General features: G+C 37.8%; 1 protein-coding gene across 3 annotated transcripts in view; it reads left to right on the top strand.

Annotated features, from left to right (window-relative positions):
• The window catches only part of HPSE2 (heparanase 2 (inactive)), a 655,327-nt gene that overhangs the window by 2,013 nt on the left and 625,610 nt on the right, over window positions 1-27,704 (top strand). For all 3 annotated transcript variants that reach the window (XM_064593549.1, XM_064593548.1, XM_064593547.1), the window contains exon 2: window positions 1,223-1,380. In XM_064593549.1, the coding sequence (XP_064449619.1) occupies window positions 1,223-1,380 (158 nt within the window). The remainder of the gene's footprint in view (window positions 1-1,222; window positions 1,381-27,704) is intronic.

Here is a 27,704-nt window from a genome sequence, read left to right as displayed (position 1 = left end):
AACGCAGTCCTGAAGTCCTCGGCCAAAGACATTCTCGGCCATCGGACTTCTCAGGGCGGCTACCACTTTTGTCAGCAACTCTCCGAAACGGGAGTCCCCGGCTTTTTGATTTCATATCCACCTCCTTTATGATCCTGTGTGTTTTCTACATTTGGATTTTCAGAACCTGAACCAGCAACGCGTTAAAAATAACTTACAGATCCAGAATTCAACAGTTGATCGTCTTAGTACTAAGAGCATCTGCACTGCTCCTTCTTTACCCCTCCCTGAAGTAGCTTTTGGCGTTAAAAACTATTTATTTATGGAAATCCTGCATCTAAATAAATATATATGCCGTTCTGGTGTTCCTCGAGTCTCCTCCGAGGAGCAGGTTCTACATTTCGGCAAACTTCACTTTTCCCAGAGCTTGCTTCCAAAGGGCCCCACGTAGGAAGGAAAAAGATGAAGCTGAACTCAGAGTAGAGAGGAGGATGTTACCTTTCTTGAGATCAGGCTGAATTATTTAAGGGACCAAAGAGACATTGCTTTTACCATGCGAGGCAAAATGGGGAGAGTTCTCAGAAAAGCAAGGATTTACCCCGGGGGAATCTCTTGTCCAGGGTTTGGGAGATGGATGCGGTTGTTACAAGATAGTGTTGAAGGAAAATCAACTTTAGCATTAAGAGAAAAAAAAAGAAGAAGAAGAAGAACTCGACCTCAGGTACCTGGTCTGAGAAAAAGGAAGCAGGTTTCACCTTATCCACAGAGGTTGCGGTGCCCCTGGGGCGGAGGAAGCAGATCTCGGCTTTCAGCCTAGAAGTTTGGCAAAAGTCGGAGCCCGGCAGTCCGCGCGCTGCGCGTCTCCACCAGGAGCGCTTTCCCAGCAGTGGCAGAAGCTGGGCAATTGCACCTTAGCCCCGTGTTCTCAGCAGAAGTATCCCCCCCGCCGCCCCCCACAAGCACTGTTAACAAACAGACTAACCGTTTGGAAAGAAGTACCAAACGAGCAGCGTCGGATTGTGTGAGGGAGGGGGCCGCGGCAGGCTGGGCGCAGGAGGCGTAGCCCCGGGAACTAGGCGCACGCGAGATGCCGGGGCCCGCGCGGATGGCGGGCTGGAGTGGACACAGCCCGTAGCCTCCGCCAGGTCACTAGCGGAGAGTGGGAAGAGGGCCTTGGTCGGTGCCCCACGCCCTCTCGCCTTCCCCCCCGGATCCTTTCCTCTCTCTTTCTCTACCCTTGCAGCTCCAAGCGTCTGGTGACCCTGGCTCGGGGACTTTCGCCCGCCTTTCTGCGCTTCGGGGGCAAAAGGACCGACTTCCTGCAGTTCCAGAACCTGAGGAACCCGGCGAAAAGCCGCGGGGGCCCCGGTCCGGATTACTATCTCAAAAACTATGAGGATGGTGAGAAACTTGCTCCCAGTCTAGCGGGGTGAGGGAAGTTTGAGGAATAGGAGCGAGCACTCGCTGTGTGTGTGGGGTGGGGTGGGGGTGGTAGCCGACTTGGAGGAGAGCCTGGTAGAAGCTCCTCTGAAAAGCTGGTGGCAGTGGGCTAGGGGACACCGGAGTATGGGACTCCTGACGTGATTACGCAGAGGGGGTCACCAGGTTGTCTTGGTCCCGGCTGCCGGCCTTTCGCTGGGCGTCTGAACTCTGAGGCCGAGAACTGTAGCCAGAACAATTGGCAGGCCAGTCCTGTGGGGGGAGAAGATGTAGTGGGTTTCTTGAGAAAATTCAGACAGGTTCATAGGCTACTAATGGATCAGGGTCACGTTTCATTCCTAAAATTCTAGAAAAAAGTGCCTTTTTGTTTTTCTTATTTCTTGCTTTCCTGAGTTGAGGATATGGGTGACACAGCCTCTTTTGAAACCCACTCTAAAGTTTTCTGGATAATTCCTTTTAGATTGGACCTTTTTGTTGGGGAAGGTTTGAATATCTCCGCAGTGGGTTCTAATCTTAGAGTCGCATTTTTTTGTTTGTTTTAAAATGGGATTATAAATGCCAGCCTTCTTTCTTGCCAGGATCAAATGAGTTAAGTGTTGGAAGGGTTTTGAAAACTCCAAATCATATTCAAGTGCGAGAGGCCAATCTTTTTAGGTTCGAATAACCTCATTTTTACTAGGAAAAAATGAAAATGGCATTTAAAATTTTGTTTAGAGGGTGTAGTGTTAATATATATGAATTTTCTTTGTGGGTAGGGGCATATTTCTTTCAAATAGTCAAGATGGGAATTGGTGGGTCCTCAGCTACTGAGACTGTTTAGATTGTATAAAAGAGGCATCGGTGTCCATTCTTGGAGGGTTATCTCTGCCCTGCTGTCCCTTTTCATAAGTGAGCCTCAGTTTTATTTTTAAAGAGCTCAAGGACAGGTTCGTAGAGCTCCCTGGATTTTGTTACATCTTTTCTTTGTAAATCAGCAAAACGAGGAAATGCCGTTGTATGTATATTCTGGGGTTTCACTGAATGGGGATTCTGGAGAGATACTGGGATCTATCTCAGGGTGGCTGGGGAAGAAAAATTTTTTTTAAGTGCCAGAGTGGAGAAAGAGAGCAAGGCTGAGGCTTCTTGAATTTAAAGCATGAATAGGACTGACTTTTATGATATTTGCCACAGTGTATAGGAGTGTAAGGCTACATTTTTTCAAAGGTAAATGTCATTGCCATAAAAATGTGGATTGCAATAGATTTTGCTGTCACTCAGCATAAAATGCTGAAAGGTAAAAGATAATCCTGAACAGCAGCTCTGATGGTAATTTGACCCAGGGCCTTATAGCTCCCAGGGTCACTGTCAGCTCTGTCATCAGACATGAGAAGGGAGAGTATTAATGGTTTTCCTGATGAAACAGCTCTTCTTTGAATCCATGTCAACTACTACTTTGAAAAAATGTATAAGAACCTCAAGAACCACTGGGGGGAGAGGGAGAAGGACCATTATAAATTATAGGAATTGGCCTTTTTCTCCCAAACTTGTACCTAGCATTGTATTACCAATTCATTGAGAACATGAGATCCGCTTAAAAATGAAGGATACAGTTTGTTTCCCTTTGTGAAAGGAGAAAGTGGGCATCATCAGGAGAAAGGAAATTGACGGAAGGCTGTGCCCCATAAAACTTAATAGAATTAAAAAAAATCAGAAATGGAAAAGATCTAAGAGGTCATCTTCAATCCTCCCAGCACTTCAGGGGCCAGTACAGGATCATTCCATATGGAATCCTTTTCTTGTTTTGTCCAACGTGGTATTAAATATCTCTAGGAATGTAGTTTTTACCACACTTGTGGGATGAGTTCTGTCCCATAGGTTTTTGCCAGCATATCTATCTTGAATTTTCCTTTTATAAATATTCTCCAAATATTTACGATTATTTATTTTTTGCATTTTTTAGACATCTATCTTCAAAATAATTTCTGTCTTTGGTGTGAGTGACAGCTTCAAAAAAAAAAAAGGTTTCCTCATAGCTGTTTTTTATCTAGACTACCTGGATTTAATTCTTTTAAAACTTTCTTTAAAGTCAGTACTTCCAGACACTAATCTGTTTTATTGCCCCTAGCTGAATGCCTTTTGATTTATGTCTCCCTCGTAATAAGATGCTCTGAACTATATCAGTATTTGAGGCCTTAGCAGAGTTAAAGAGAGTAGGAATGCCCTCTTTCTGCCCTTTGATGCTCACATATCCTTAAATCACCCATATTGTCTTTGTTGTTGCATGTTGCATTACAGGCAAAAATATTTTTGGTATAGTCTTAGCAATTTTGCAAACATAATACTTCAGTTGTCGCTTTTCATCCAGTGATAATTATCATCATCATCATGAACATCTTGAACATAATTAGGTCTTCTTAGCAAATGGCCCTGTAATAGGCACTTGGGCATAAGCACCTTATTAAAAACAAGATGTATTGACTTAAACATAATACAGAGCAATAACATACATTTTGAGTAATAAGATACACCTATTGGCACATTATGAAATTGAATGCTAAAGAAGGGAATATGGAATTTGGACTTAGAAAGCCTGTATTGCAGGCCTTACTCTATCACTTATGATTGTGTGGCCCTGGGCTTGCTGCTTCTCTGTAGCATATGGATGATGATAATACCTGCTGTGCATTGCTTCTGTGAGGCTTTTAAGAAGTAATGTGTGTAAAATATTTTGTCAGTTACAAAGCACTATGTAAAGGCTAAGGATCTTACATTTATTAAGAGCAATTTCAGAAACTTTATAACATTTAATATTTTGAAGTGGGGTTAAGAAGTGAATAAGATTCAATCAGACAGAAGTTTATACAGAAGAAAGGAGATAGAATTAGGGAATTGTTTGAGAGGATTAAGGGAATGTAGGGAGAATTGTCTTTAAGGAATGGAGGTGGAGAACATAGGGTGGCTTACTTTTTTTGTGGTAATGAGAGAAGAGACTAATCTTTAGTTTTCTTACATGCTAACAGTGACATGAACCAATAGTTCCAGCTTAGGTAAAATACACTTTTATGGTTAATTCATATTGCTCCTTTGTTGTGATTTGTTGTTGTTTCCCCCTGAATGAATAGTGCAATTAACAAGGCATGTGACTTCTATTTTTCACATACTTTTAAAGCTTTAGTTGCAACTGCATTTTCTCTTAACTTTCTAAAACCACTGTTTATGTATCACTTCGGGAGAGTCTCTGGTTACTCTTTTAATATAGTTAATCTCTTCTACTCTATGCTTAGGCAGCTTGAATTTCATACAAACATGGTGATGATGGAAGAAATAAAAATAGGATTGTTCTTCATACCTTGGAATCTTACTGTTTGCCTTACCTTTTGTACACCATTTATTATGCATGTCAAAAGCCAGCTTGATATTTCTAAAATATCGTATTCATTATTTCACTCTTGCCCAGAAATTTTGATTATTTTTGGATTACTTATAGAAAATGTTCAAGCTCCTCAACTTTGCATTCAAAGCCTTTCACATTTCAGTCTCAGCTTACAATTTTGTATCCTGTGTTTTCATATACTTTTTATTACAGACCTACTTAATTTTCACTCTCCATAAAGCACCTTCATTATCTCAACCCCATTCCTTTGTTCAGCTACATATCTCTGCTCTGAATGCCTTTCTCTTGGCTTTGTTCATATCTCACCGGCCACCCAATTCCTGAAGGCCCATTGCAAATGCCCCTTATTTTCTCAAGGCCTTTCCTGAGCATATCATTGCATAGTGATCTCTTCTTTCTCTGGACTGTTATAGCTTTTACTCTTTTTTTTTTTTTTGGCTCCGTCTGCCTTATTTTTTTTTTTTTTTAAGATTTTATTTATTTTTTTGACAGAGAGAGACACAGCGAGAGCAGGAACACAAGCAGGGGGAGTGGGAGAGGGAGAAGCAGGCTTCCCACAGAGCAGGGAGCCCGATGTGGGACTCGATCCCAGGACCCTGGGATCATGACCTGAGCCTAAGGCAGACGCTTAACGACTGAGCCACCCAGGCGCCCTGCCTTATTTTGCTCTTTAACTTGTAACATGTATATGAAAAGTTTTCCTTTCCATTAAATGTTTTACCTTTATAGAAAGCACATTTTTCATAGGAAGGGACCATATCTAATTATTGTATATTCCAAAAGGTCTAGCAATATATAGAGCTTCAGCAAATATTTTTGGATATATATTGGCTTAAGAACACTGTTAAAGCTGAGGGTTGCTGGAGTGGGGGGTGGGGTGGGAGGGATGTGGTGGCTGGGTGATAGACACTGGGGAGGGTATGTGCTATGGTGAGTGCTGTGAATTGTGCAAGACTGTTGAATCACAGATCTGTACCTCTGAAACAAATAATACATTATATGTTAAGGAAAAAAAAAAGAAGATAGCAGGAGGGGAAGAATGAAGGGGGGGAAATCGGAGGGGGAGATGAACCATGAGAGACGATGGACTTTGAAAAACAAACTGAGGGTTCTAGAGGGGAGGGGGGTGGGAGGATGGGTTAGCCTGGTGAGGGGTATTAAAGAGGGCACGTTCTGCATGGAGCACTGGGTGTTATGCACAAACAATGAATCATGTAACACTACATCAAAAACTAATGATGTAATGTATGGTGATTAACATAACAATAAAAAAGTAAAAAAAAAGAACACTGTTAAAGCCTTGGGAAAATGGAGGTGACTAATGAAGAAATGAGTGAATTTGTATGCGAAGATTCTATTCATTTTTCACCTTCAAAGAATAGTCTTATAAGTTCATTCTTAATGCTTATTTTAATGACATTTTTCATTATTTTAACCATGTACTCTTTATCTTGCATAATCTAAGTCATCTTGGTTTCATGCTATGCATTTAAATCAACTTTATCACCTGGTTTAAAGCCTTGCACTGGACCTATTACTAATTTTACATTGTATCTGTTTCTTCTTTGCCTTTATTTTTGCTTTTCCTTGTTAGCCTTACTTAGTTTCTATGCCTAATTTTCTTTTTTTTTTTTTTAAGATTTTTATTTATTTTTTGACAGAGAGAGAGAGACAGCGAGAGAGGGAACACAAGCAGGGGGAGTGGGAGAGGGAGAAGCAGGCTTCCCAGCTGAGCAAGGAGCCCGATGTGGGGCTTGATCCCAGGACCCTGGGATCATGACCTGAGCCGAAGGTAGACGCTAAACAGCTGAGCCACCCAGGCACCCCTCTATGCCTAATTTTCTAATTCCCGATTTAATTGTGCTTTTTCACAAACTTCAAAAGTTTCTTTATCTCCCTCATCTTGAAAATTTTCTCTTCAGAGAGCTTCTGAAATTCTAAATGATGAATGTGAGTGCACTTTATAAACTCTGAGGCACTCTACAGCTGTTATTATTGTTCACCTTTCTCCAGGAAGTTTTCCCAGTTTTAGTAGAGGTGAGGTAGTTAATTTTTTTTCTATTTCCATGCCATCAATCAAGACATAAGACATAAGAACAGCACAACTGCCAAAAAACATATTTGCCTTGAACTTACTCACCTTTTGTTATCTCATTTTATTTAAAATAAAGGTTTTATAAAGGTTTCTTGAAATTCAGTTACATTTACAAGTATTTATTGATTACCTACTCTATTTAGTTTCAAGCTAGACAAAGAATGGCAGAATAAATAGGTGAGGGGTGGCTGGGTGGCTCAGTTGGTTGGGCATCCAGCTCTTGGTTTCAGCTCAGGTCGTGATCTCGGGGTCCTGGGATCGAGCCCCGCATGGGGCTTCGGTGCTCACGGGGGAGTTGGCTTGAGGATTCTCTCTCTCTCCCTCTCCCTTCCCCCCTGCTTGCATTCTCTCTCTCTGTCTGAAATAAATAAATAAATCTTAAAAAATAAATAGGTGAGACCTTAATGTAAAACTGGATATTTGCATAGCCTCAAAGCATCTCTCCCATATGAATTGTTGTGGTGGTTTTGGCTTAAGTCCACAAAGTCTTTGATACTTCTGTCTCTAGGAGGTAGAATTGATTTTTGTCCTTTTAAGTGTAGGCTGCTTTTAATGATATGTTTCTAAAGAAGAGAGTCTGTAAAGGGGAAAATACTAACTTCATAGTGGAGAAACTGACAGACTGGCATTTCAACCAAGTGATCAAGCTTAACATAAGCAGATAAATCATGTGGATAATCATGTATTCCCTGATATGATGTGATGAGAAGGCACATTACCTTTTTGATATTCTTTGGAAGAATCCCTAACTCTCTGTAATTAGAAAACACTATAGCCAAACCAAACTGAAAGACATTCTACAGAGTGACCTGTACCCTTCAAAAGACACTGTCCCTGCTGTCAATGAACTAATAGCTTAATTAGTGAGATAACATTTATACTGATAAAACTTAAGAGTAACTCAGAGACAATATAGAAAGAAGTGCTAAGTGAAATATAGTTTGCCAGGTGTAACGGAAAAATTAGAGATGGATATGGGCCAGACTTAGGTAGGAGTTAGGTTGGGCCTTGTGAAAGAGGTAGACTTTGGAGAGGTAGTGACAAGAAGAGAGGACATTTAACTGAAGGGAGAGAGCATGAGGGCAAAGCCTATATATGTTTAGGTAGTAAGGGACCATCCTGGTTGCATAGAAGGCACATGTTAAGAATTATCTTAGTTCAGGGGCACCTGGGTGGCTCAGTCGTTAAGCGTCTGCCTTCGGCTCAGGTCATGATCCCAGGGTCCTGGGATCGAGCCCCGCATCAGGCTCCCTGCTCAGCGGGAAGCCTGCTTCTCCCTCTCCCACTCCCCCTGCTTGTGTTCCCTCTCTTGCTATGTCTCTCTCTGTCAAATAAATAAAAAAAAATCTTAAAAAAAAAAAAAAGAATTATCTTAGTTCATGTTGCCAGAGCTATGTTATATTTTTTAGAGGCCTATTTGCACATTTTTTTTGTTAATTCAGAAATGTTTGTAATTTAAAAAATATTAAAAAATAAAGTGCATGTTAGAAATGATTATTTAGAGAGAGAGACAGAGCTCAAGCAGGGGGAGGGGCAGTAGGAGAGGGAGAGAGAATCCCAAGCAGAATTCTTGTGCTGAGATCACGACCTGAGCAGAAATCAAGAGTCATAGGCTCAACTGACTGAGCCACCCAGGCGCCCTGTTAGAAATGATTCTAAGAAAAGCTCATAGTGCTAAAGTTATGTCTAAATTGAGTTTTAAGAAGTTCTAATATATTTTTGTTAGTTCCAAAATATGTAATTGAAGAAGAAAGTACATATTTGAGGGAAAAGGTTGGTTGGGTAAATCCAGATTACATTATGAGAATCTTGAATGTTAGCCATAGTAAAATGGTATTGTTCCTATAGGAAACTAGAGGCTGTTGTAAGTTCTCTTATTCTATTGGAGAAGGGAAGGACATGTTTTCAACATGGGCAATGCCTGTTGCCCTCTCCCATTCTTCTTTTCAAAATTATTGCACACGTTCACATACTCTAGCTAAAGTACTTGATGAGGTTTGAGTTATGAAGCATGATTGAAAGATAATTTACAATTTAATAATTAATTTGGTTCTTACATTATAGGGTATATAAGAGAAAGAAAAGGTTTTAGAACTTGCTTGATAAGTTTTATGTTACTCTTCATACAGAATAAAAACAGGCTAGTATTTTATAATATTCATTGACTCATGAATTTACTCATTGGGCAGGCATCTAGTTCCTGTTTGACACTGAGGCTGAGAAGATGAATGAGGCTGAGGTATTAATGTCAAATTTCATACTACTGACCTCTTGTCACTTTAGCAGCATCAGCCAAAAGCAGTTTCTGGAGATTTTTAGGCCAAGGAAGAACTTTTAGCTTCATCATTTGGCATTTCATGATTTGTCTGCCAGCAATTTTAGAAGGATTTGATTTAATTTAATATTTTATTAAAGTGTGTCAGAAACACCTGAAGTTTTATATATGTCTTATTCTGTCTTTTGGGAACAAAAGGATGCATCTTCTGTAATGTTTAAAATTTGGTACCCAAGTCCTGATGTTAGCTGCAACTCACTGTACCTGGTGAATTTGAATATGGTATCTCACAAAGATATAGTTGTTCCATCATTTAGTCATTGTGGCCATCTGTAGAGTGCTGGAAGTGGTAGAGATCAGGAAACCCTGGGGTCTGTTATGAGTAGAGGTGGCTTAATTAATTTCAGTGAATCAGAAAATCCAACAAATAAACCTTATAGTCACAACCACATTTGTATAATTTATCACCTGGTCATTGGGGCCAAAGGTAATCCACAGACAGTTATGTATTCCTGTATAACACAGTTGTTCTACTGTTGCTAATACCAAATATCATTATTTCTCTTGCCAAATGAGTTTAAATTCTCTCTCCTGTTCTACCAAGCCCTCCTGGTGGGATGGGTACCTCATAGAAGAAAAGAAATTTCTTTCATGATTCCCTGGGCCTGATCAGGTCGCCAGTCACATGGTCTGGGCTCCTAGAGTCAGGACCCTCTTCTGAGAATCCTTCATCAAAATGGATTAGATGTTAAGAATCTTAACTTCGGTGCTTCTTAGTGCCTTAATAGTTTTCAGCTGTCTCAGTCTATGAGACAGTGGATTGGGAGCACTGAGGTAGGGGTGTGTGTGTGTGTGTGTGTGTGTGTGTGTGTCTGTAAGAGAGAGAATATATGAGCATGAGATAATTTGGTGTGTTTTATTTCTTGCACTTGTCTGTGGATGGTGATATGGTGATGTAGCCAGAGTAAATACATATTTCTGGATTAGTGGCTAGTGTACCAGGTATAGATACCTTGTTGAACTCTGCTGTCGTTTGGTTTCATGATTTGATTGAGTGAAGTTCAGTTCTGTCAGTTTTCTTCACTTTAGTATAGTAAAAAACAGTATAATTTTGCCTAATTTATGCCAAGCTTAGTGTTAGATATTGGGGCTGCCAAGAGGAATAAAGCATGAACCACAGTCTCAAAGTGCTCTGGTCTTCATATTTTTAGAATTTCACAGTGGTCTCCAGTATTATCTTTCTACTTCAGTCAGATTAATCTTTGCTTAGTCCCTCCACTTTGCTTATATAATCCACCTTGAACACTCATCCTCCCTCTTGAATTCAAAATTTTACTTGTTCTTCAAAGCTCTGCCTGTCTCCTCTCCTACTAAACCTTCTGCTAAGCCAATCCCCATCCATCCCTCCTCATTCTCTGAATTTTTCTAAGATTCTTCTCTGAATACTCAATCTAATTTAGTCCAAGTGCCCAGAATTTATGTTTGATTGACTTAAGTGGACGTCATTTTTGTCTCTAGGAATTTACAGTCAAAACACACTGGCATTGACACACTTAAAAATCCATACAGAGATAACTATCATCACACTGCATGGAACAGACACTTTAAATCAAGCAAAATATTTATGTTATTTAGAAACTTTAATGCATGTGTTTTGCTTTTTGTATGGCAAAGAATAAAGAGTAAAAAATATAAGCTGCATATAGAAAAGATGGGGTACATATCTGTATCTATATGTTTGTATTGAGGATGTTGTATTTTTTGGGGTTAAACCAGTACCTTATTTTCACTTGCTCTGGAAAGGCAAAAATGCCGTGAAGGATGGAAGGTGAGATTGGAAAGCTGGGAAAAGGTAAATTGCCCAGATTTGGGGCATTATTTCTGAAATAAGAATGGATGTTTTTCTGTAGCTTAATAATAGTAATAATATAATAATAACATTACTTAACATTGAGTGCTTTTTATGTGCCAAGTACTATTTTAAGCAATTTACATGCACTAATACATTTAATTCTTTTATCAACCCCATGAGAAAAGTACTGTTTTCCCCACTCAACAAATGGGGAAACAAAGGCACAGAGTGGTTAAGTAACTTGCCCAAGACCACCCAGCTAATGAGTTGTAGAGCAGAGAATCAATGACATCAGTTATTAAGCTGGCAGACTTAAATATATTTTCAGACACATAAGATATGAAAAAATAATAACAAGAACCAGATAGGATATAATCAAATGTTAAACCATGTAGAAGAAGCTGCAAGGGCTACAGGAGCTGAGAGAAGGAGATTAAGTGAGAGCTGGAGTAGTCAGGACAGGTGCCTAGGAGGAGGGCTCTTGACCTGGCTTTAAGGGTGTATAATAATAATGCTAATAATAGCTACTGTTTGTTGACCTCTTACTATCTTTCCATATATTATCTCATTTAATTCTTAAACCAATCTGATGAGAAACATTGTGTGTGTGTATGAAGAACCTGAGACTCAGAAAAGACATGTGACTTGCTCAAGGTCATAAAGATGGGCAGTTGGTAGAACCAGGATTAGAACCCAGTCCTGTTTACTCTTTACCATGCTTAGGTAGAAGAGGGATCCCATCTTTGATTCATCATTATTTTATTTATTCATCCATTCATCTTTCTGGCACTCAAAAGCCTTATATTAAACCTTGTGGAACATTAAAAATATGTGTGCCTTGGCCTTCCCATGAGGATAATGAAAGTCTTGTGGGTTAGGACACAAAATAGTTGCTAGGTAAAACCACAAAAGAATAGTCAGAGGGAGACACATGAACAGTTGAAAGAGATGGTTGTCACATTTTACGACACATTGAAGGAGTAGAACAACAACTGATCTAATATGGAATAGAATTTACTAGTTTCTCTGGGAAGAAGGTATATTTGGAAGTGGATGCATTAAAGAGAATAATAGAAATGGATCAACAGTGTTATTGATATAAAGGAAATGGCAGGACAAAAAGCAGAAAATTAAGTATATTTCAAAAAGTTGGAAAGTTGTAAACAAATTGTTGGGTAATTTTAGAATTATCTTATTTTTTATTTATAAACAGAGCCATACTCTGCCTTAAATTCTAAGCCCAGTGAAACCCTGTGAAGGGTAAAGGGAACTGATAAGGGTGAGATTTCAAGAGAACCCTTCCTTTCTAACCTCCCTCCCTGTCATTCTCTTTGAATTGAGATTTTAAATTCAAGTGGAGAACACTTTTATAGCCACTTAAAATGAAGACACCAAGGAACAAAGAGGTTTATATATTCTGCACAAAGTCTCAGGGTGATTTAAGAAACTGTTGTTAAGTGGCAGAGCTGTGGTTGGATCTAGGACATTCTCACTCTGAAGTTGGTCATTGTCACTGTCTCTGTAGCATACCAGCACTATGTTCCTCATTCTTCTACTGAGACAGCTTCAAAGATCTTTCCTCTAGGGGTTTATATTAGCTCGAGTCTGATTTGGAAGTTTGAGAATGGGGCTACATGAAAAGTATTACTATTTCCTTTGTGGCTGTTCCATCTAGTTTGGTCATTTATCTCCTCATTCTGTCACCTCTCTCTCAGGGACCTGGGTTCCATGTCTTCTCTGTCCTGCTGCCTGATTAATCTTTCTGAAGCTCCATTATCTGCCCAGCTAGAAACCTTCAGAGACCTCTCTTGTCTGCTCATGCAAGTTCTCACTCTCCTCCAGCTTTCCAAGGCCCTTGAGAGTCAACTTCTCTCTCTGTCATCATTTCTGACCCTTTGATCCCCCACTCCATCATCTGTTTGCCTACTTTCTACCCATTTCTGAATTCTTCCTACCTTGCAAAGTCCTGATCACATTTATCCTTCTCTATGAATTCTTCACTATCTCAGCTCAAAGTGATTTAGCTAATTAATTCCCTCATGAAACATTCATCAAGCCTGAATTTCTGAGGCATTTATTATCTAAAAATCACTCCTTTGCTATTTTCATATTCTGCCTTATCTTCTCATGTATCTTTTTGTATGTGTTCATGTAGACTTGGCTCTACCCTTAGATTATAGGTCACTGTGAGAGTAGTGATTATATCAATTCTGTAGTTTCTACAACATCTAGGAGAGTGTCTTTTGCATAGTAGCTCTTCAGCAAATACTTGTTGATTAATTATTTGCCATTTATTTGGTATCTTAATATACTAAAGGGAATAAGCTTTCTTCCATTCATTGTTTCTGATTAAAAAAAATATATACGGTATTTCTGGTGAATGTTTAGCTTCTTTATTCATATTTTTACTTTTAAAGATTTTGCTTTTATTTATTAATTACCAATATAATGCAGGCTACTGGTATAAATTCAATAATATGTATCTCAAATGACCCCCAATCCCACCCTATAGATATAATCACTCTTAATAGTCTGGCATGTATCTTTTCAGACCTTTTTCTATGTATACAGATGTATATAAACTTTTAAATGTATAATTGGGGTCATATTGTACAACCTGCTTATCTAGATAATCTTTTAGTCAGTAACTACAGTCTCTTTTTTAGTGAGTAAATAATCCATATATGGATGAGCTATAATTTAACCATTCTTTTTAATTCTTTCATTGGTACTTTTTTCCAGGCACTTCTGTTTGCTATTTGTCCATAGTTTCTAACAAAGCAGTGCTGTAGTATCATATTTCTTTCTCCATATTAGAACTTGATCTAAATTATTTATTTTCCCCTAATGTCTTTTTAAATACCCTTATCCGTTTTAGTCCTTTTAGCTATAATACATTCTTTAAGTAATGTCAAGAAAAAAGCCACAGCAAAACTAATTCTATGCATCAAAGTATGGTTTCCTTTAGTGAAATAAGTGCTTTGTGAAGTTTTGGATACAGATGAAAAGTGACACTCAAAATATTTTGAGTTTTTGTTCAAATATTGTATCACTGTTTGATTTAAAAGAAACCCTAGCTGAGGATTTATTGATTTTCTTTGAATGTCCCTCATCTCATTAAAGCTGCTCTGTGAATTTGAATATTAGTCAGCCAAAGAAGTGAGATTTATGAAGAACTGGCATAATGTTTTGTTGGAAACAGGTAGCCATCCCTAATCAGTCATTTGCAGGAGAAAAATCATTATATGTTACATTTGTAATGCTCTTTAAAGATTATAAAAACACCTCTGATCCTTACAGGGACTGTGAAGAGTAAGTTTATTTTAAATTTTGTCATTTCCACTTCATAAATAAGAAAACAGATTCAGGGAAGTTGTTCAAAGTAACATGGCTTTTAAGTGGCAGAGCTGGTATTAGAATTCAGGACATCTCCTTTCAAGCCTGACACTCTTAAATAAGGTACCACAGCTAATGATAGTCCCTTCACTCCATTACATTGAGCCATGTGGGCACTTGTATTCATTCTGCTGTGGCTGGGCCACTCTGAAGCAAATTCTCTGGGAGGCTAGAATGGGTCTATGGCTTTTGTGAGGGGGTGTGTTTGCTTCAAGGAATGCTGGGGTCCAGTTTAGTCCTGGATTCTTGTATCTTTTTGAACTGTTCTTCAATGACAAACTCCTGGACAGGCCACAGAATGTCTTCTTGGAGATATAGCACCTGAATCCTAGACTCCCTTGAGACCAGGTCCAAACCTAGGTAAGGTTAGAACTAGCCCAGAGAATGGGACCAGGGGACTTTGAGAGCACTCTGTGGGATGCCAATATCTCTGAGGAGACTTCCAACAAAGAATTTAAAAGCCTTATTTTAAAGGTAGACATTCATTAGCTATTGCAGTGCACTCAGTGAAAGGGAAGAAGAGTCTATTTCATTTACCCTGAGGAGGCCCATAGTGAGTAGGCAGAGGAGCTAGAGATAGAACATGAGCTTTTTGTTGATAATAGTCACTAAATCATGCACAGTTTAAAAAAAATCTTTGTAATCACCGTTGAGATAAATCTTTACATATCTCTCAGTGCCTTAATAGGTATGCTGTTTTCATCTGGGTGTTTATTTCCTTGCAATTGTTGAAAAGCCAGATTGTGAATTATTTGCCTGGCCATTATGAATCCCTTTGGAAGAGTAGACTCAGGTTAAATCCAGTGAGATATAGATTCAAAAGGAACAACAGGCTAGGCTTAGCGAAGTTAAAATCCATAGGTGAAACTAAACACGTAACCTAAAACCATTACACAAATGAATGCTTTTGTTTCATAGACCATTTGTAGAAGCAAATGAATGGCATCCCAGTCTAAAGGTCAGGATTTTCAACAACTTGCGGCAGAAAACTTACACTTATTAAATGTCTTCACTAGGGGTTTTTGTGTTAGTAGATGACTGAGGTCTTTTGTTTCTTCTGTTTTCCTCATGGCAATAAAGTTGAAATTTAGCAAGCTTTCAAAATGAAATTTCTCATAGAAGTTATAACCACAGGTTTTAAGTTTTCATCACCTAAATATGGAACAGGATGATTGAAAACTTGGGGGAAGGGGGAAAAGAGAGTTGAGGACACATGTGGTGTGTACCAAGAATCAGTGTAAATCAGGAAGGTGTGGTAAGGGGGATTTCCTGTGTTACAGGAGTGCTGAAATAGTGCTCCCCACCCTCCAACGATACATTCCAAGTGAAGGTGCTGGCCTTTTCTGACACCTTGCCGAGATGGCTTACCCATTACCTGACACACTTTAGTTTCCTTGAAGCTTCAATCAATAGTCTGCTGCTAGGAAAAACTCATCCTGGGGATAATGCATTCTTTGATTGTGTCCTTTCTTTGGTGCCTCATGAGGTTTGGCAGGTACCTGCCTGTAGGGTGGGGCCAGACTAGAACATTAGAGCCTGTTTTTTTTTAATCCTTTCTCCGGGACAATTCATTTTTCAGGTTTCCAGGTATGAGGATAACAACTACCAATTATTGAGTACTTACACGTTCTAAGTACTGGGCCAAAAGCTTTTCAAAGATGATCAGATTTTTTTCCTCACAGCCCCATGAGGCGCAGGTACTCTTAACTGTCCCATTTGATAGAAGCCTAGAAATGTTAGTCAGTGGTTCTCAATTCTGGCTGCACATTAGAATTAGCTAGAGGAGCTTTAAAAAATATTGGGTCCTAGACTAATTAAGTCAATCACTGGGGTGGGACTGAGGCATTGTGATTTTTAAAAATCTCCTCAGGTGCTTCTGAAGTGCATACCATGGTAAGAACCTCTGGGTGAAGTGATTTGCCTAAGGTAACCCAGCTGTTCTGTTGTGGAGTTCAAATCTAGACAGTCTGACTCTAGAGCCCAGGCATAGCCAGCTCTACTGTAGTGACGCCTGAATTCTAACATGCATGCAAATCACCTGGGGATCTAGTTAAAAATGGGATTCTGCATTTCTAACAAAATATTAGGTCTTGCCCATGCTGCTAGTTTGGACACCATACTTGGAGTAGCAAGGCTTTGCTGCTAGTTACTAATATTAGTGCCTGTGGTGCCAGAAGGGGAAAAAATGTTCACTGAAAGGCAGCGGCAGAATGAGGAGCTAGGAAGTGCTTCTCATCCATTTTACTTTAGTGATGATGGCAGAGATCCTGGGCTGATTATATGAACTTTTCAATGTTTTCCCAGGGCTAACTAACCTGTTTCAGAATATTTCCCTGTTTTCGAGAGCACTTGGAACTTGAAGTCTGTGATAAAACTAGTTGTTGAGGCATTTTAATCTGTTAGTAGGAATATGGGATATAATTGCTAAGTTGGTCAGCTTTCAAAACCCTTTTCTCCTCTTCTTTAAGGAGGCTGAAACAGGAGTTTAGATAGATGAGAAATTACAAGAAATCCTTGAATTTTCAGTTAAATGTTCATTCAGTAAACATTTATTAAGTACCTACTATGTGCAAGTATTGCAATATGTTCTCCCAAAGGATACAAAAATGAATGGGCTATAGTTCTTCCTCTGATAGAACTTACACTTAGTAGGAAAAAATGACATATACAATAGATAATGATGTGTAGAAAGATGAATAGACAAATTACAGAGGAAGAAGCAGTAAACTTTACTTGAAGTACCTGTAGACAACTTCATAGGTGTCACCAGACAAATTTACTGTTGTTATTTCTGATTGTTGTAAATGTTTATAAGAGTTTAGGTTATTAGACCATTGCTGAGATTTCTTAAATTGTTTCTGTATTACAGGTTTTATAATTTTGAGATTAAGGGTTCAGGTAATTCTCATCAATAACATGCATAAAAAATTGAGATTAAATGTATTTTTTTCTGGAAACAGTATCAGTAACTTCATCAACCTATGCTACATTTATTTATTGAGTTCTTCCAAGGTATTATAAGCATCGTCTTATTTAATCTTTTTATTTTATTTTATTTTATTTTCATTTAATCTTTTTAAAAAACACTTTCATTGAGGTACAATTTGCATTCAATATGAGTCACATACCATTTAAAGTATATACTTAAATGGCTTTTAGTATATTTACAGGGTTGTGCAGCTATCACATCACATCACATCAATCAATTTTAGAACATTTTCATCACTCCAAAAGGAAACCTTGCACTGCTTAGTTATCTCCCCCAGATTCCCCCCTCCTCCAGTTGAGGCAACCACTAATATACCTCTGTCTCTATGGGTTTGCCTCTTCTGGATATTTCATATGAATGGAATTATACAATATGTGGTTCTTTGGGACTGATTTTTTTAACTTAGCATAGTGTTTTCAAGGTTTATCCTTATTGTAGCTATGTTAGTATTTCATATCTTTGTATTGCCGAATAATATCCCACCATATGGAAATATCACATTTTGTTTGTTCCTAAAAGAATGTTTCTTTTAGTCATGAGTAGAATGAAGCCTTTTTGATGCAGTGCCAACTGTCTTTTTTTGCCTTTGGTATTTCTCACATTCCCTTTGGTCTAACTGTTGGTCTTACTGTTCTAGGCCTTCTACTAAAATGATAACCTCTTAATTGGTGTCAGTGCCCTAATTTCTTTGAAAGGAAGAGAATAAACATTTCTTGAGCACCTGCCCTCTGCAAGGAACTTTATATTTCATTTAATCCTCAGAACAACCTTACTAGGCAGATTTTCCAAATAATCATCATTTAAAGATGAGGAAACTGAAGTTCAGGGAGATTAAGTAACTTGTCCAAGTTTACACCTAGGACTTGACAGAGTCAGAGCTGATGATTCTAAAATCTGTGTTTTTTCAACAACATATGGCTGTTCTCAATCTGTTTTAGAATCTCATAATATCTAGTTGAGTAAATAGTGGATGGTCAAAAATGCTTACTTACTTGTGTTGAATTCTTGCTTTAACATACTCTTACAACATTTAAAAGCCAGAGAGGGACTAATGATCTTCTTACTATAAAATAATGATGCCTTAAGGACTCACTCCACACTTCATCATGGAGTAGACCTCTGTCCCTTGTATCTCTGCCTTTGAATGTATGGTAGTGTTTTAAAAATCACTGTATTTTAGTGGGCCTGACCATAGTATGTGCTCAATAATATTTGTTGAAAGAAATAATGAATTGGTTTGGTTTTGGTGGTCTGGAATCCATTAAAATGGAAAACAAGTCTTGAATTCATGTAACTTGGGTAGTTGTCTTTCCAGGGGTTGTTTCTGGATCTGCATTTGCAATCAGCATTAACCAAGAGAGCCCTGGAGTCTACAGAGAATGTACAAGTCTAATGTATTAAAATATTCACATGTAGGGTGCCTGGGTGTCTCAGTTGGTTAAGCGACTGCCTTTGGCTCAGGTGGTGATCCTGGAGTCCCAGGATCGAGTCCCACATCCGGCTCCCTGTTCAGCGGGGAGTCTGCTTCTCCCTCTGACCCTGCCCCCTCTTGTGCTCGTTCTCTCTCTCAAATAAATAAAATAAAATCTTAAAAAAAAAATTCACATGCAGAAAATAGAGGTCTGGAGGAGCTGCAGCTTGCACATGAAGAAGGAGCTCTTACATCTTGAGAGTCATGCTGTCTTAGAGCTAGCTTGTCTATTCAAAAGGAAAAAAATACGGGGAAAAAATAAAAACAGACAAAAGCTAAATGGACATCTTTTAGTAGTTGGATATGAGGAGAGAGTAGAATTCCTGGATTCTCTTCGCAGCCTGGCAGCTGATTTCCTCCACTGCTTCCAGCCCCGGGTTTTCTCCCCCAGTGATCTCATTTGTGGTACTAGTACAGGAGAGGGCTGTGGTGAGGGCATGGAAGTGAGCATTGTGAAACCTTGATGACATTGGTAGGCTGATGAGTTACGACCATGGAGACCAGTGTCATGCTCATCTTCTGACAGTCTTGGTTTATTGGAAGTTGGAAGACTCTGGAAATAACTGTGAGCATAGTCTGAGAAGTAAAATTTTTTGGGAAATGAAGAGACATAGGATGGGTTTTGTTTTATGCATATATTAACCTTGGATCCATTTTCTAGGGTTTTTAGTCTTAGGAGTATTTGGAAATGAAGGATACTCTTTATCTTTTGTTCGTTTGTTTCAGAAACTACTTAATGTTTGAGAATTGATAAACTAAAGATGGGTTAGCCTGGTGATGGGTATTAAAGAGGTCATGTACTGCGTGGAGCACTGGGTGTTATACGCAAACAATGAATCATGGAACACTACATCAAAAACTAATGATGTAATGTATGGTGATCAACATAACATAATAAAAAAAACCTAGAGGTAATGATCATGTGCCATTTGGCCAGTCTCATTTCCAATATACAAAGGCCATTTGGGAACCAGCTGTAAAAGGCTTTCCTTGAGAGGTGAAGTTGGATTGCAGTTTGGGATCATATTGTGGAAGACAATCTGATAGTAAACTTGAGAGTTAAGTTGAGGGGTTTGGATTTTATCCTTCAAGGAAGGATTGTAACTAGGAAAATTATGTGTAATATTTTAGGGAGATTTATCTCATGGTTCCTCACAGGACGGAATAGAAACTGTGGTAGATTCCTAGCTGCAGGGGCACCAACGAGAGGCTAGTGAAGATATCCAGGAGTGAGATGAGAACAGATTACATTAATGAAGCAGCAGTGGGAAAGGAAAAAATAGTTAGGGAGTCATTACAAAGGAAAAATTGACAGGACATGGTAATTGATTTGACATGGGTAGTATCCTTGGCAATTAATTTGTGCTCCAGTTCAAATATGAAAGGGAGAGGGGTTTTTTTTTTTTTGATTCATTGGGATCAAAGAATGCTATAAACTCAGGGATTAATAGCATCAGCATGAGTCAAACTTAATTTTCTAAAAATTAGTGAGTGCAGAGCAGGTTTTTGGCTCTGTGAGTTCAACTAGAAATAATCCCCCTTTCCTTTTCTTTTTTCTTTTTCCTCTCCCCAAAGGCAAATAAAGCCAAATTGGATAGTTGAGGATCAAGTTAAAAAAATGTTTTTCAAGTAGTAATACATGGGCAGAAAACACTTTTGTATTTCAGCCTCAGATATTTGTGAAATGTCTATGTGACTGATAAGTATGAATCTAGTTAACATAGAGGGGATTTTTTTTTCCCACTGTATACAGGCTAATCTGCACTGTTAAACCTGCCCTGTTGTGATATAGTTATATGTTTTTGCTTATAAATAGGTAGTAGGTGCCTGAGTGGATGGCCTCATTCTCCTCCTACTGCTACTTCTCCTCCTCCTCCTTCTTCTATGGCTGTTTATTATGAATGACTTTTATTAAACACTTAGTATGAATCAGACATTATATCCACATGCTACCTACTATTTTACTTAATTTTCATAACCATCTTCTGAGGTGTAGGTAACATTTTTATTATGACACACATGAAGAAACTCAGGCTTAGAGATGTTTAACTTGTTCAAGATTGTACAACTAGTAAGTGGCAGAACTAGGACAGGAATTCAAATCACTTTGACCCCAAAGCTCTGTCGTATCTAGTAAAATATTTCCAAGTACATATCCAGCAGATATGTGGGGAGCATCAGTATCAAAGCTAAAAATGTACTATTGTACAATATTTTTGTAACTCTTAAAGAAAAACCTGATTACAGGGACAAGGAATTATTTACAAAATGTTTGACACCAGTTTTCTAGGTGTCTCTTACTTTGCTACATACTGAACACATTTTAAGAAGTCAGTGATTAATAGTAATGAGTCACTATTTGCTCAGGTAGGATTTTTTTAAGTTGTGGTAAAAAACACATAACATAAAATTTACCACCTTACAACTAATATATGAATTCAGTAAAGTTGCAGGATACAAAATCAACAAATCAGTTGTATTTCTATATACTAGCAACGAACTGTTCAAAAGGAAATCAAGAAGACCCATTTACAATAGCATTAAAGAGAATAAAATACTTAGGAATAAAGTTAACTAAAAAGGTGAAAGACTGAAAAATGCAAAACACTGGTGAAAGAAATTAAAGAAGACACAAATAAGTGGGAAGACATCCTGTGTTCATGGATTGGAAGATTTAATTTTGTTAAGGTGTCCATACTTCCCAAATTGATCTAAAGATTGGATGTAATCCCTATCAAATCCCAGTGGTACTTTGACATTTATTTCTATACTGAAATGGATAAAACAGCCCTAAACTTCATTTGGAACCACAAGAGACCCCAAATAGCCAAAATTATCTTGAGAAAGAAAAACAAAGCATCACACCTCCTGACTTCAAAATATATTACATTTCTTTTAGGTTGTCTAATTTTTTGATATATAGTTTTTCATTATATTCTCTTACATTTGTTTTTATTTCTATGGTGCCAGTTGTTATTTTTCCCCTTTCATTTGTGATTTTGTTTATTTGAGCCCTTTATCTTTTTTTTTTTTTGAGTCTGGCTAGAGGTTTATCACTTTTGTTGATGTTTTCAAAGAACCAGCTTCTCATATCATTGATTGGTTCTACTGTTTTTTTAGTTTCCATATCATTTACTTCCCTAATTTTTATTATTTCCTTCCTTTTGCTGGTTTTGGGTTTTGTTTGTTGTTCTTTTTTTAGCTCCTTTAGGTGTAAAGTTAGGTTATTTGAGATTTTTCTTGCTTCTTGAGGTAGGCCTGTATTGCTATACAATTTCCTTTTAGAACTGCTTTTCTGCATCCCAAAGGTTTTGTACTATTGTTTTCATTTTTGTTTTTTCCACGTACTGTTTTGAGTTCTTTGACTTCTTGGTGGACCCACTCATTGTTTAGTAGCATGTTATTTAACCTCCCTGTATTTGTGGTCTTTCCAGATTTTTTCTTGTGGTTGGTTTCTAGTTTCATAGTGTTGTGGTCAGAAAAAGTGCATGATATGACTTCAGAGGAGGTGGGTGGGAGGATAGGTGAAACAGGTGTTGGGGATTAAGGAGGGAACTTGTGATGAGCACCGGGTGATGTATGGAATTGTTGAATCGCACTATATTGTACACCTTAAACTACTATAACACTGTATGTAAACTATACTGGAAATAAAATAAAACATATATCACCAGACACATAGACCAGTGGAACAGAATAAAGACTCCAGAAATAAATGCAAGCATATATAGTAAACTGATCTTCAGTAGGGGTGCCAATGGGAAAAGGCCAGTTTCTTTAACATATGGTACTGGGAAAACTGGATATCCACTGGATATCCATATGCAAAAGGATAAAATTGGATCCTTATCTTACATTATGCACAAAATCAACTCAAAATGGGTTAGAGACTTAAATATAAGACCTAAAACTGTAAAACTCCTAGGAGAAAACATAGGGAGAATGCTTCATGACATCGGTCTTGACAGTGATTTCTTGGATATGACACCAAAAGCATAGGCAACAAAAGCAAAAAATAAAAGGGACTACATGAAACTACAAGTTTCTGCAGAGCAAAGGAGACAACAGAGTAAAGAGGCATCTTATGGAATGGGAGAAAATATTTGTAAACCAAATATCTGATAAGGGGTTAATACCCAAAATGTATAAGGAACTACTTCAACTGAATAGCATAAACAAACAAAAAAACAAAATCAAACAAAATAACCTGATTAAAACTGGGCAGAAGAATTGAATAGATATTTTTCTACAGAAGACATACAAATGGCCAGAAGATATACAGATGGCTATAACTGGGTATATGAAAAGATTCTTGACATTACTAATAATCAGGGAAATGCAAATCAAAACCACAATGAGATATCACCTTGCACCCTTTAGAATGGTTATTACCAAAGAAACAAAAGATAACAAATGTTAGTGAAGATGAAGAAAAATTGGAACTCTTGCACACAGTTGGTGGGAATGTAAAATGCTGTAGCTACTATGGAAAACAATATAGAGGTTCCTCAAAAAATTAAAAACAAATACCATATGATCCAGCAATACCACTTCTGGGTATTTATCCCCCCCCCCCAAAAATTGAAATCAGGTCTCCAAGATACTTGCACTCTGTGTTCATTGTAGCATCATTCACAGTAGCCAAGATAAAAAAAGAAATCCTGCTGTATGTGATAACACGTATGAATCTTGAGGACATTATGCTGAGTGAAATAAACCAGTGACAGAATGACAAACACTGTATGATCCCATTTATATGAGGTACCTAAAATAGTCAAGCACATAGAAGCAGAGTAGAATGGTGGTTGCCAGGGACTAAGGGGAAGGGGACTTAGGGAGTTGCTATTCAGTGGGTATAAAGTTTGAGTTATGCAAGATGATTAAGTTCTAGAGATCTGCTGCGCAACTAATTGTATAACATTTGCTATAACAATACTATATTGTACACTTAATATTTTAAGAGGGTTGCTCTAATGTTGTGTTTTACCACAATAAAAAAATATTTCTATCATAACAATAGTATAAAACCCTGAAGTATATTATACGAATGTAGTAGGGTTTTAAAGGGCTCTCTGTGACTATCTTTGGCATCCTGACTTAATTGTAAACTCTGTGAAAATGGAATCCATGTCCTTAATTTCTTCTGTACCTCATGCTTTTAAAATGTATCCACACAGTGCATAGTTAATACTTGATTAATGGATAGATTTACTAATTATGAAGAGAGTAAGGATTTCAAACTGATGGAAACTGATTTTTTTAATAAGATTATCTTTTTTTAAAAGATTTTATTTATTTTAGAGTGTGTGTGCGAGCAGGAAGGGGCAGAAGGGGAGAGAGAGGAAGAGGGCAAGAATCCTAAGCAGACTCCATGCTGAGCGTGGAGCCCGCATGGGGCTCAATCTCGTGACCCTGAGATCATGACCTGAGCTGAAACCAAGAGTCAGATGCCCAACCAACTGAGCTACCTAGGCATGTCTATAAGATTATCTTTTTAAGTTTTATTTAAGTAATCTCTACACCCAATGTGGTGCTTGAACTCGTGACCCTGAGATCAAGAGTCCCATGCTCTTTTGACTGAGCCAGCCAGGTGCTCTGGAAACTAATTTTTTTAAACATTTACTCTGTGCCAGACACTGTGCTAAATGTTTATTATAGTTTGTTTTATTTAAATATTTACCGAACCCTGAGAAAAAGGGGAGGCTTAAATTTAATGATGACGCATTTGAGATTCAAAAACAGTTAATTGTTGAGTTGGTATGGTTAGTAAGATTTGAAACCAGGTCTTTGTTACTGTTTTTGATTGTTTTTTTCTTATTCCAGCAACCTCTTTATTTAGCTAGTAAAAATTATTGTGACCTTGGGAAAATATTACCATGTTAACCACTTTTAAGTGTACAGCTCAGGAGTGTTATGCCCAGGTGGTTTTGAGTTTATGAAAGGGACTCATCCTCTCTATCTACTTCACCTTAGGCAGATTCAGGTTTTATATTAGTAATTGTATATTACATATATTGTTTACTAAGCATATGACATATAGATGTCATTTAATCTTCAGACAACCGTGTCAGGGGGCACTCTACTCTTTTTCAAAAAAGAAAAAATAAGACTTAGAAATTAGTTGGCTTGCTCAAGTTCACACAGCTATTAGATGGGTCAGAGCTGGAACTTGAACTTGGTACTTTGAACTCCATGTTTGGTACTCTTCCTACTGTCACCTATTAAAGTTAGTAGGGCATTCTCCCAAGAGTTGGAGGAAAGGCAGTTTGCTAGTGCTGGTGTCAGAGATGAATAATATCATGCTTGCTTTTAAGGAGCTCTTCTTGTATAAATGACAGATATGCACATAATGCATATGAAATAGAATGTTACTGTTAACCTGGAGAGATGTACAAATTCTGGTGTTAGCAAGGAAACATGAAAAACAAAGTCATCCTTAGCCAGAATATAAATTTTCATCTCTCCTTATGTATCTATAGGACAGTATTTCTCTAAGTGGAATCCAAAGACTTTTGGAGGATTGTGTGTATCTGTCAATGTCTTCTCAGGTATCCAGGAATTCTTTACTAGAATTTAAAAATGTTATGTCTTATCTTTTTTTTTTATTATGTTCAGTTAGCCACCATATAGTAATTAGTTGTTGATGTAGCGTTCAGTGATTCATTAGTTGCGTATAACATCCAGTGCTCATCACAACACATGCCCCCCTTAATCTTAATGATAATCTAATAGATATGTGGATCTGGCTACGTTCTAATTCATCTGGATGAATACTTCTGCCATAGGATTTTAGTATCTGTGTTCATTGGTCTTTAGGATTGTGTTGGTGTCAAGACACTACTTTAATTATCTCAGATTTATGGGGAAAGAGGAGGGACAAACTTAATACATAAATAAAGAGGAGGGGCAAACTTAATATATAAATAATGTAAACAGCTCAAAATCATGTCAGGGAGGGCTCTAGGAACAAAAATTTAGAAATAGTTCCAATAGGGAAAAGTCATGGGGGAATTGAATAATCGATAGAGCATATACCAGATTCAAGATGATGATGATGACAGTGGCAAGGATGACAATACTGATTATAGTAACAGTTAATATTTTGGGGTGCTTATTATGTACCAGGTATTGTATACTTTTAAGGTATTAGCTCATTAACTTACCATAACTCTGTGAGCTAAGCATTTTTATTTCTGTATTTTCTATATGAGGAAACCAAGGCATATCTTGTGCCATAAATCTTAGCTATAATCAGGTCATGAATATTGTTTTGGTATTTCAATAAAATGACACCATCCATCATGTTAAATTAATGGTGGTAATTTAAATATTATAGATTTTTTTTGGTTTGTTTCTTTTTTTTTTTTTAAAGATTTTATTTATTTATTTGAGAGAGAGAGAATGAGAGAGAGCACATGAGAGGGGGGAGGGTCAGAGGGAGAAGCAGGCTCCCTGCCGAGCAGGGAGCCTGATGCGGGACTCGATCCAGGGACTCCAGGATCATGATCTGAGCCGAAGGCAGTCGCTTAACCAACTGAGCCACCCAGGCGCCCTTTTGGTTTGTTTCTATTTAATTTATAAATTTGTTTTTGGTAGTTGCTTAAGAATTACAGGTAAAAGCTAATTTTTATGTTATTAAATATTTACATAACGTGATGAAATAATTTATTTTAATTTTGGGGTGGTCCATGAGACTTTCTTTACCCCCTCTTTGTCTTTAAAAGGAGAGCTAGAAAGACGCTGCCAGAGAACATTGTAGATGTTCTACTTTGTTTTCTGTTGCTTTCTGTCATAGGAGCATGTCATTCTCTGGGTGTAGAGATTGAAATAGTGGACTCCCAACTTTTTGACAGTGTACTTCTGTCAATAAAAGCTTTTGAGCACACCTGCAAATTTTGTTTGTGAATGTATTTATTTATAAATTATATATTTATATTGTATTAATTATAGTACTAATATTGCATATCCATAAAAATAGAAATTATAACAGATCAAAATGATACATAGATGTTACATTATTTTCTCCTCACATCTCTGGTGTAAACATAACCCATTTTGGAGATCAGTGGTATAGAAGACAGAGTGTTAGATTCAGAAGACTGGGTTTTATTCCTGGCTCTGTTGCCTTGACCAAATAATTTATTATTTCTGGGTCTCTCTTCTTAAAAGTTTATAGGTTTTTTTTTTCTGTAAACAAGTTGTAATTTGGGTCACGTGGGTGGCTCAGTTAGTTAAGTGTCCACCTTTGGCTCAGGTCATGATCCCAGAGTCCTGGGATTGAGCCCCTCCCTGCTGAGCAGGGAGCCTGATTCTCCCTCTCCTTCTGCCTGCCACTCCCCTTGCTTGTGTTCTGTCTCTCTCTCTCTGTCAAATAAATAAATAAAATCTTTAAAAAAAACCAAGTCGTAATTTTGCTCTTTCTTACAATACAGTTAGTCTACACTTGTAGGTAATAACTGGTGTACATGCTAATTGTAGAAATCAGGACATTTGAAATAATTCTTGCCAACATTACTCACACTTTATTTGTGATGGGTTAGCTCCTTAAGTTTTAGCAAAAGATGTCCCAGTGATCCTGAATGTCTATGAAGTACAATTTGTCAAATATGTTTGTGAAACATTAGGTTAAAGCAAATTAAGTTTTTAGGAGCTTTTAATATACTAACATGCAGTGTGAATCTCCAAAAGATGGATAAAGTATGTATTTCGTGAGATCAGTGTTCCACAGAACATGCTTTGAGAAATCCTGGTTCTAAGATTTTTAGATTTTTTTTGCATCAGTGTGATAGAGCAGTGAGGGACATTGGCTTTAGAGTCAGGCAGACCTACATTTG

This window comes from Mirounga angustirostris, unplaced genomic scaffold (genome assembly GCF_029215605.1).
Source record: "Mirounga angustirostris isolate CCGP_5_RB_7025 unplaced genomic scaffold, mMirAng1.0.hap1 SCAF_6, whole genome shotgun sequence".
Taxonomy (NCBI): Eukaryota; Metazoa; Chordata; class Mammalia; order Carnivora; family Phocidae; genus Mirounga; species Mirounga angustirostris.
The sequence above is the reverse complement of the archived record's forward strand: the minus strand, read 5'-3'. Positions and strand labels throughout refer to the sequence as shown.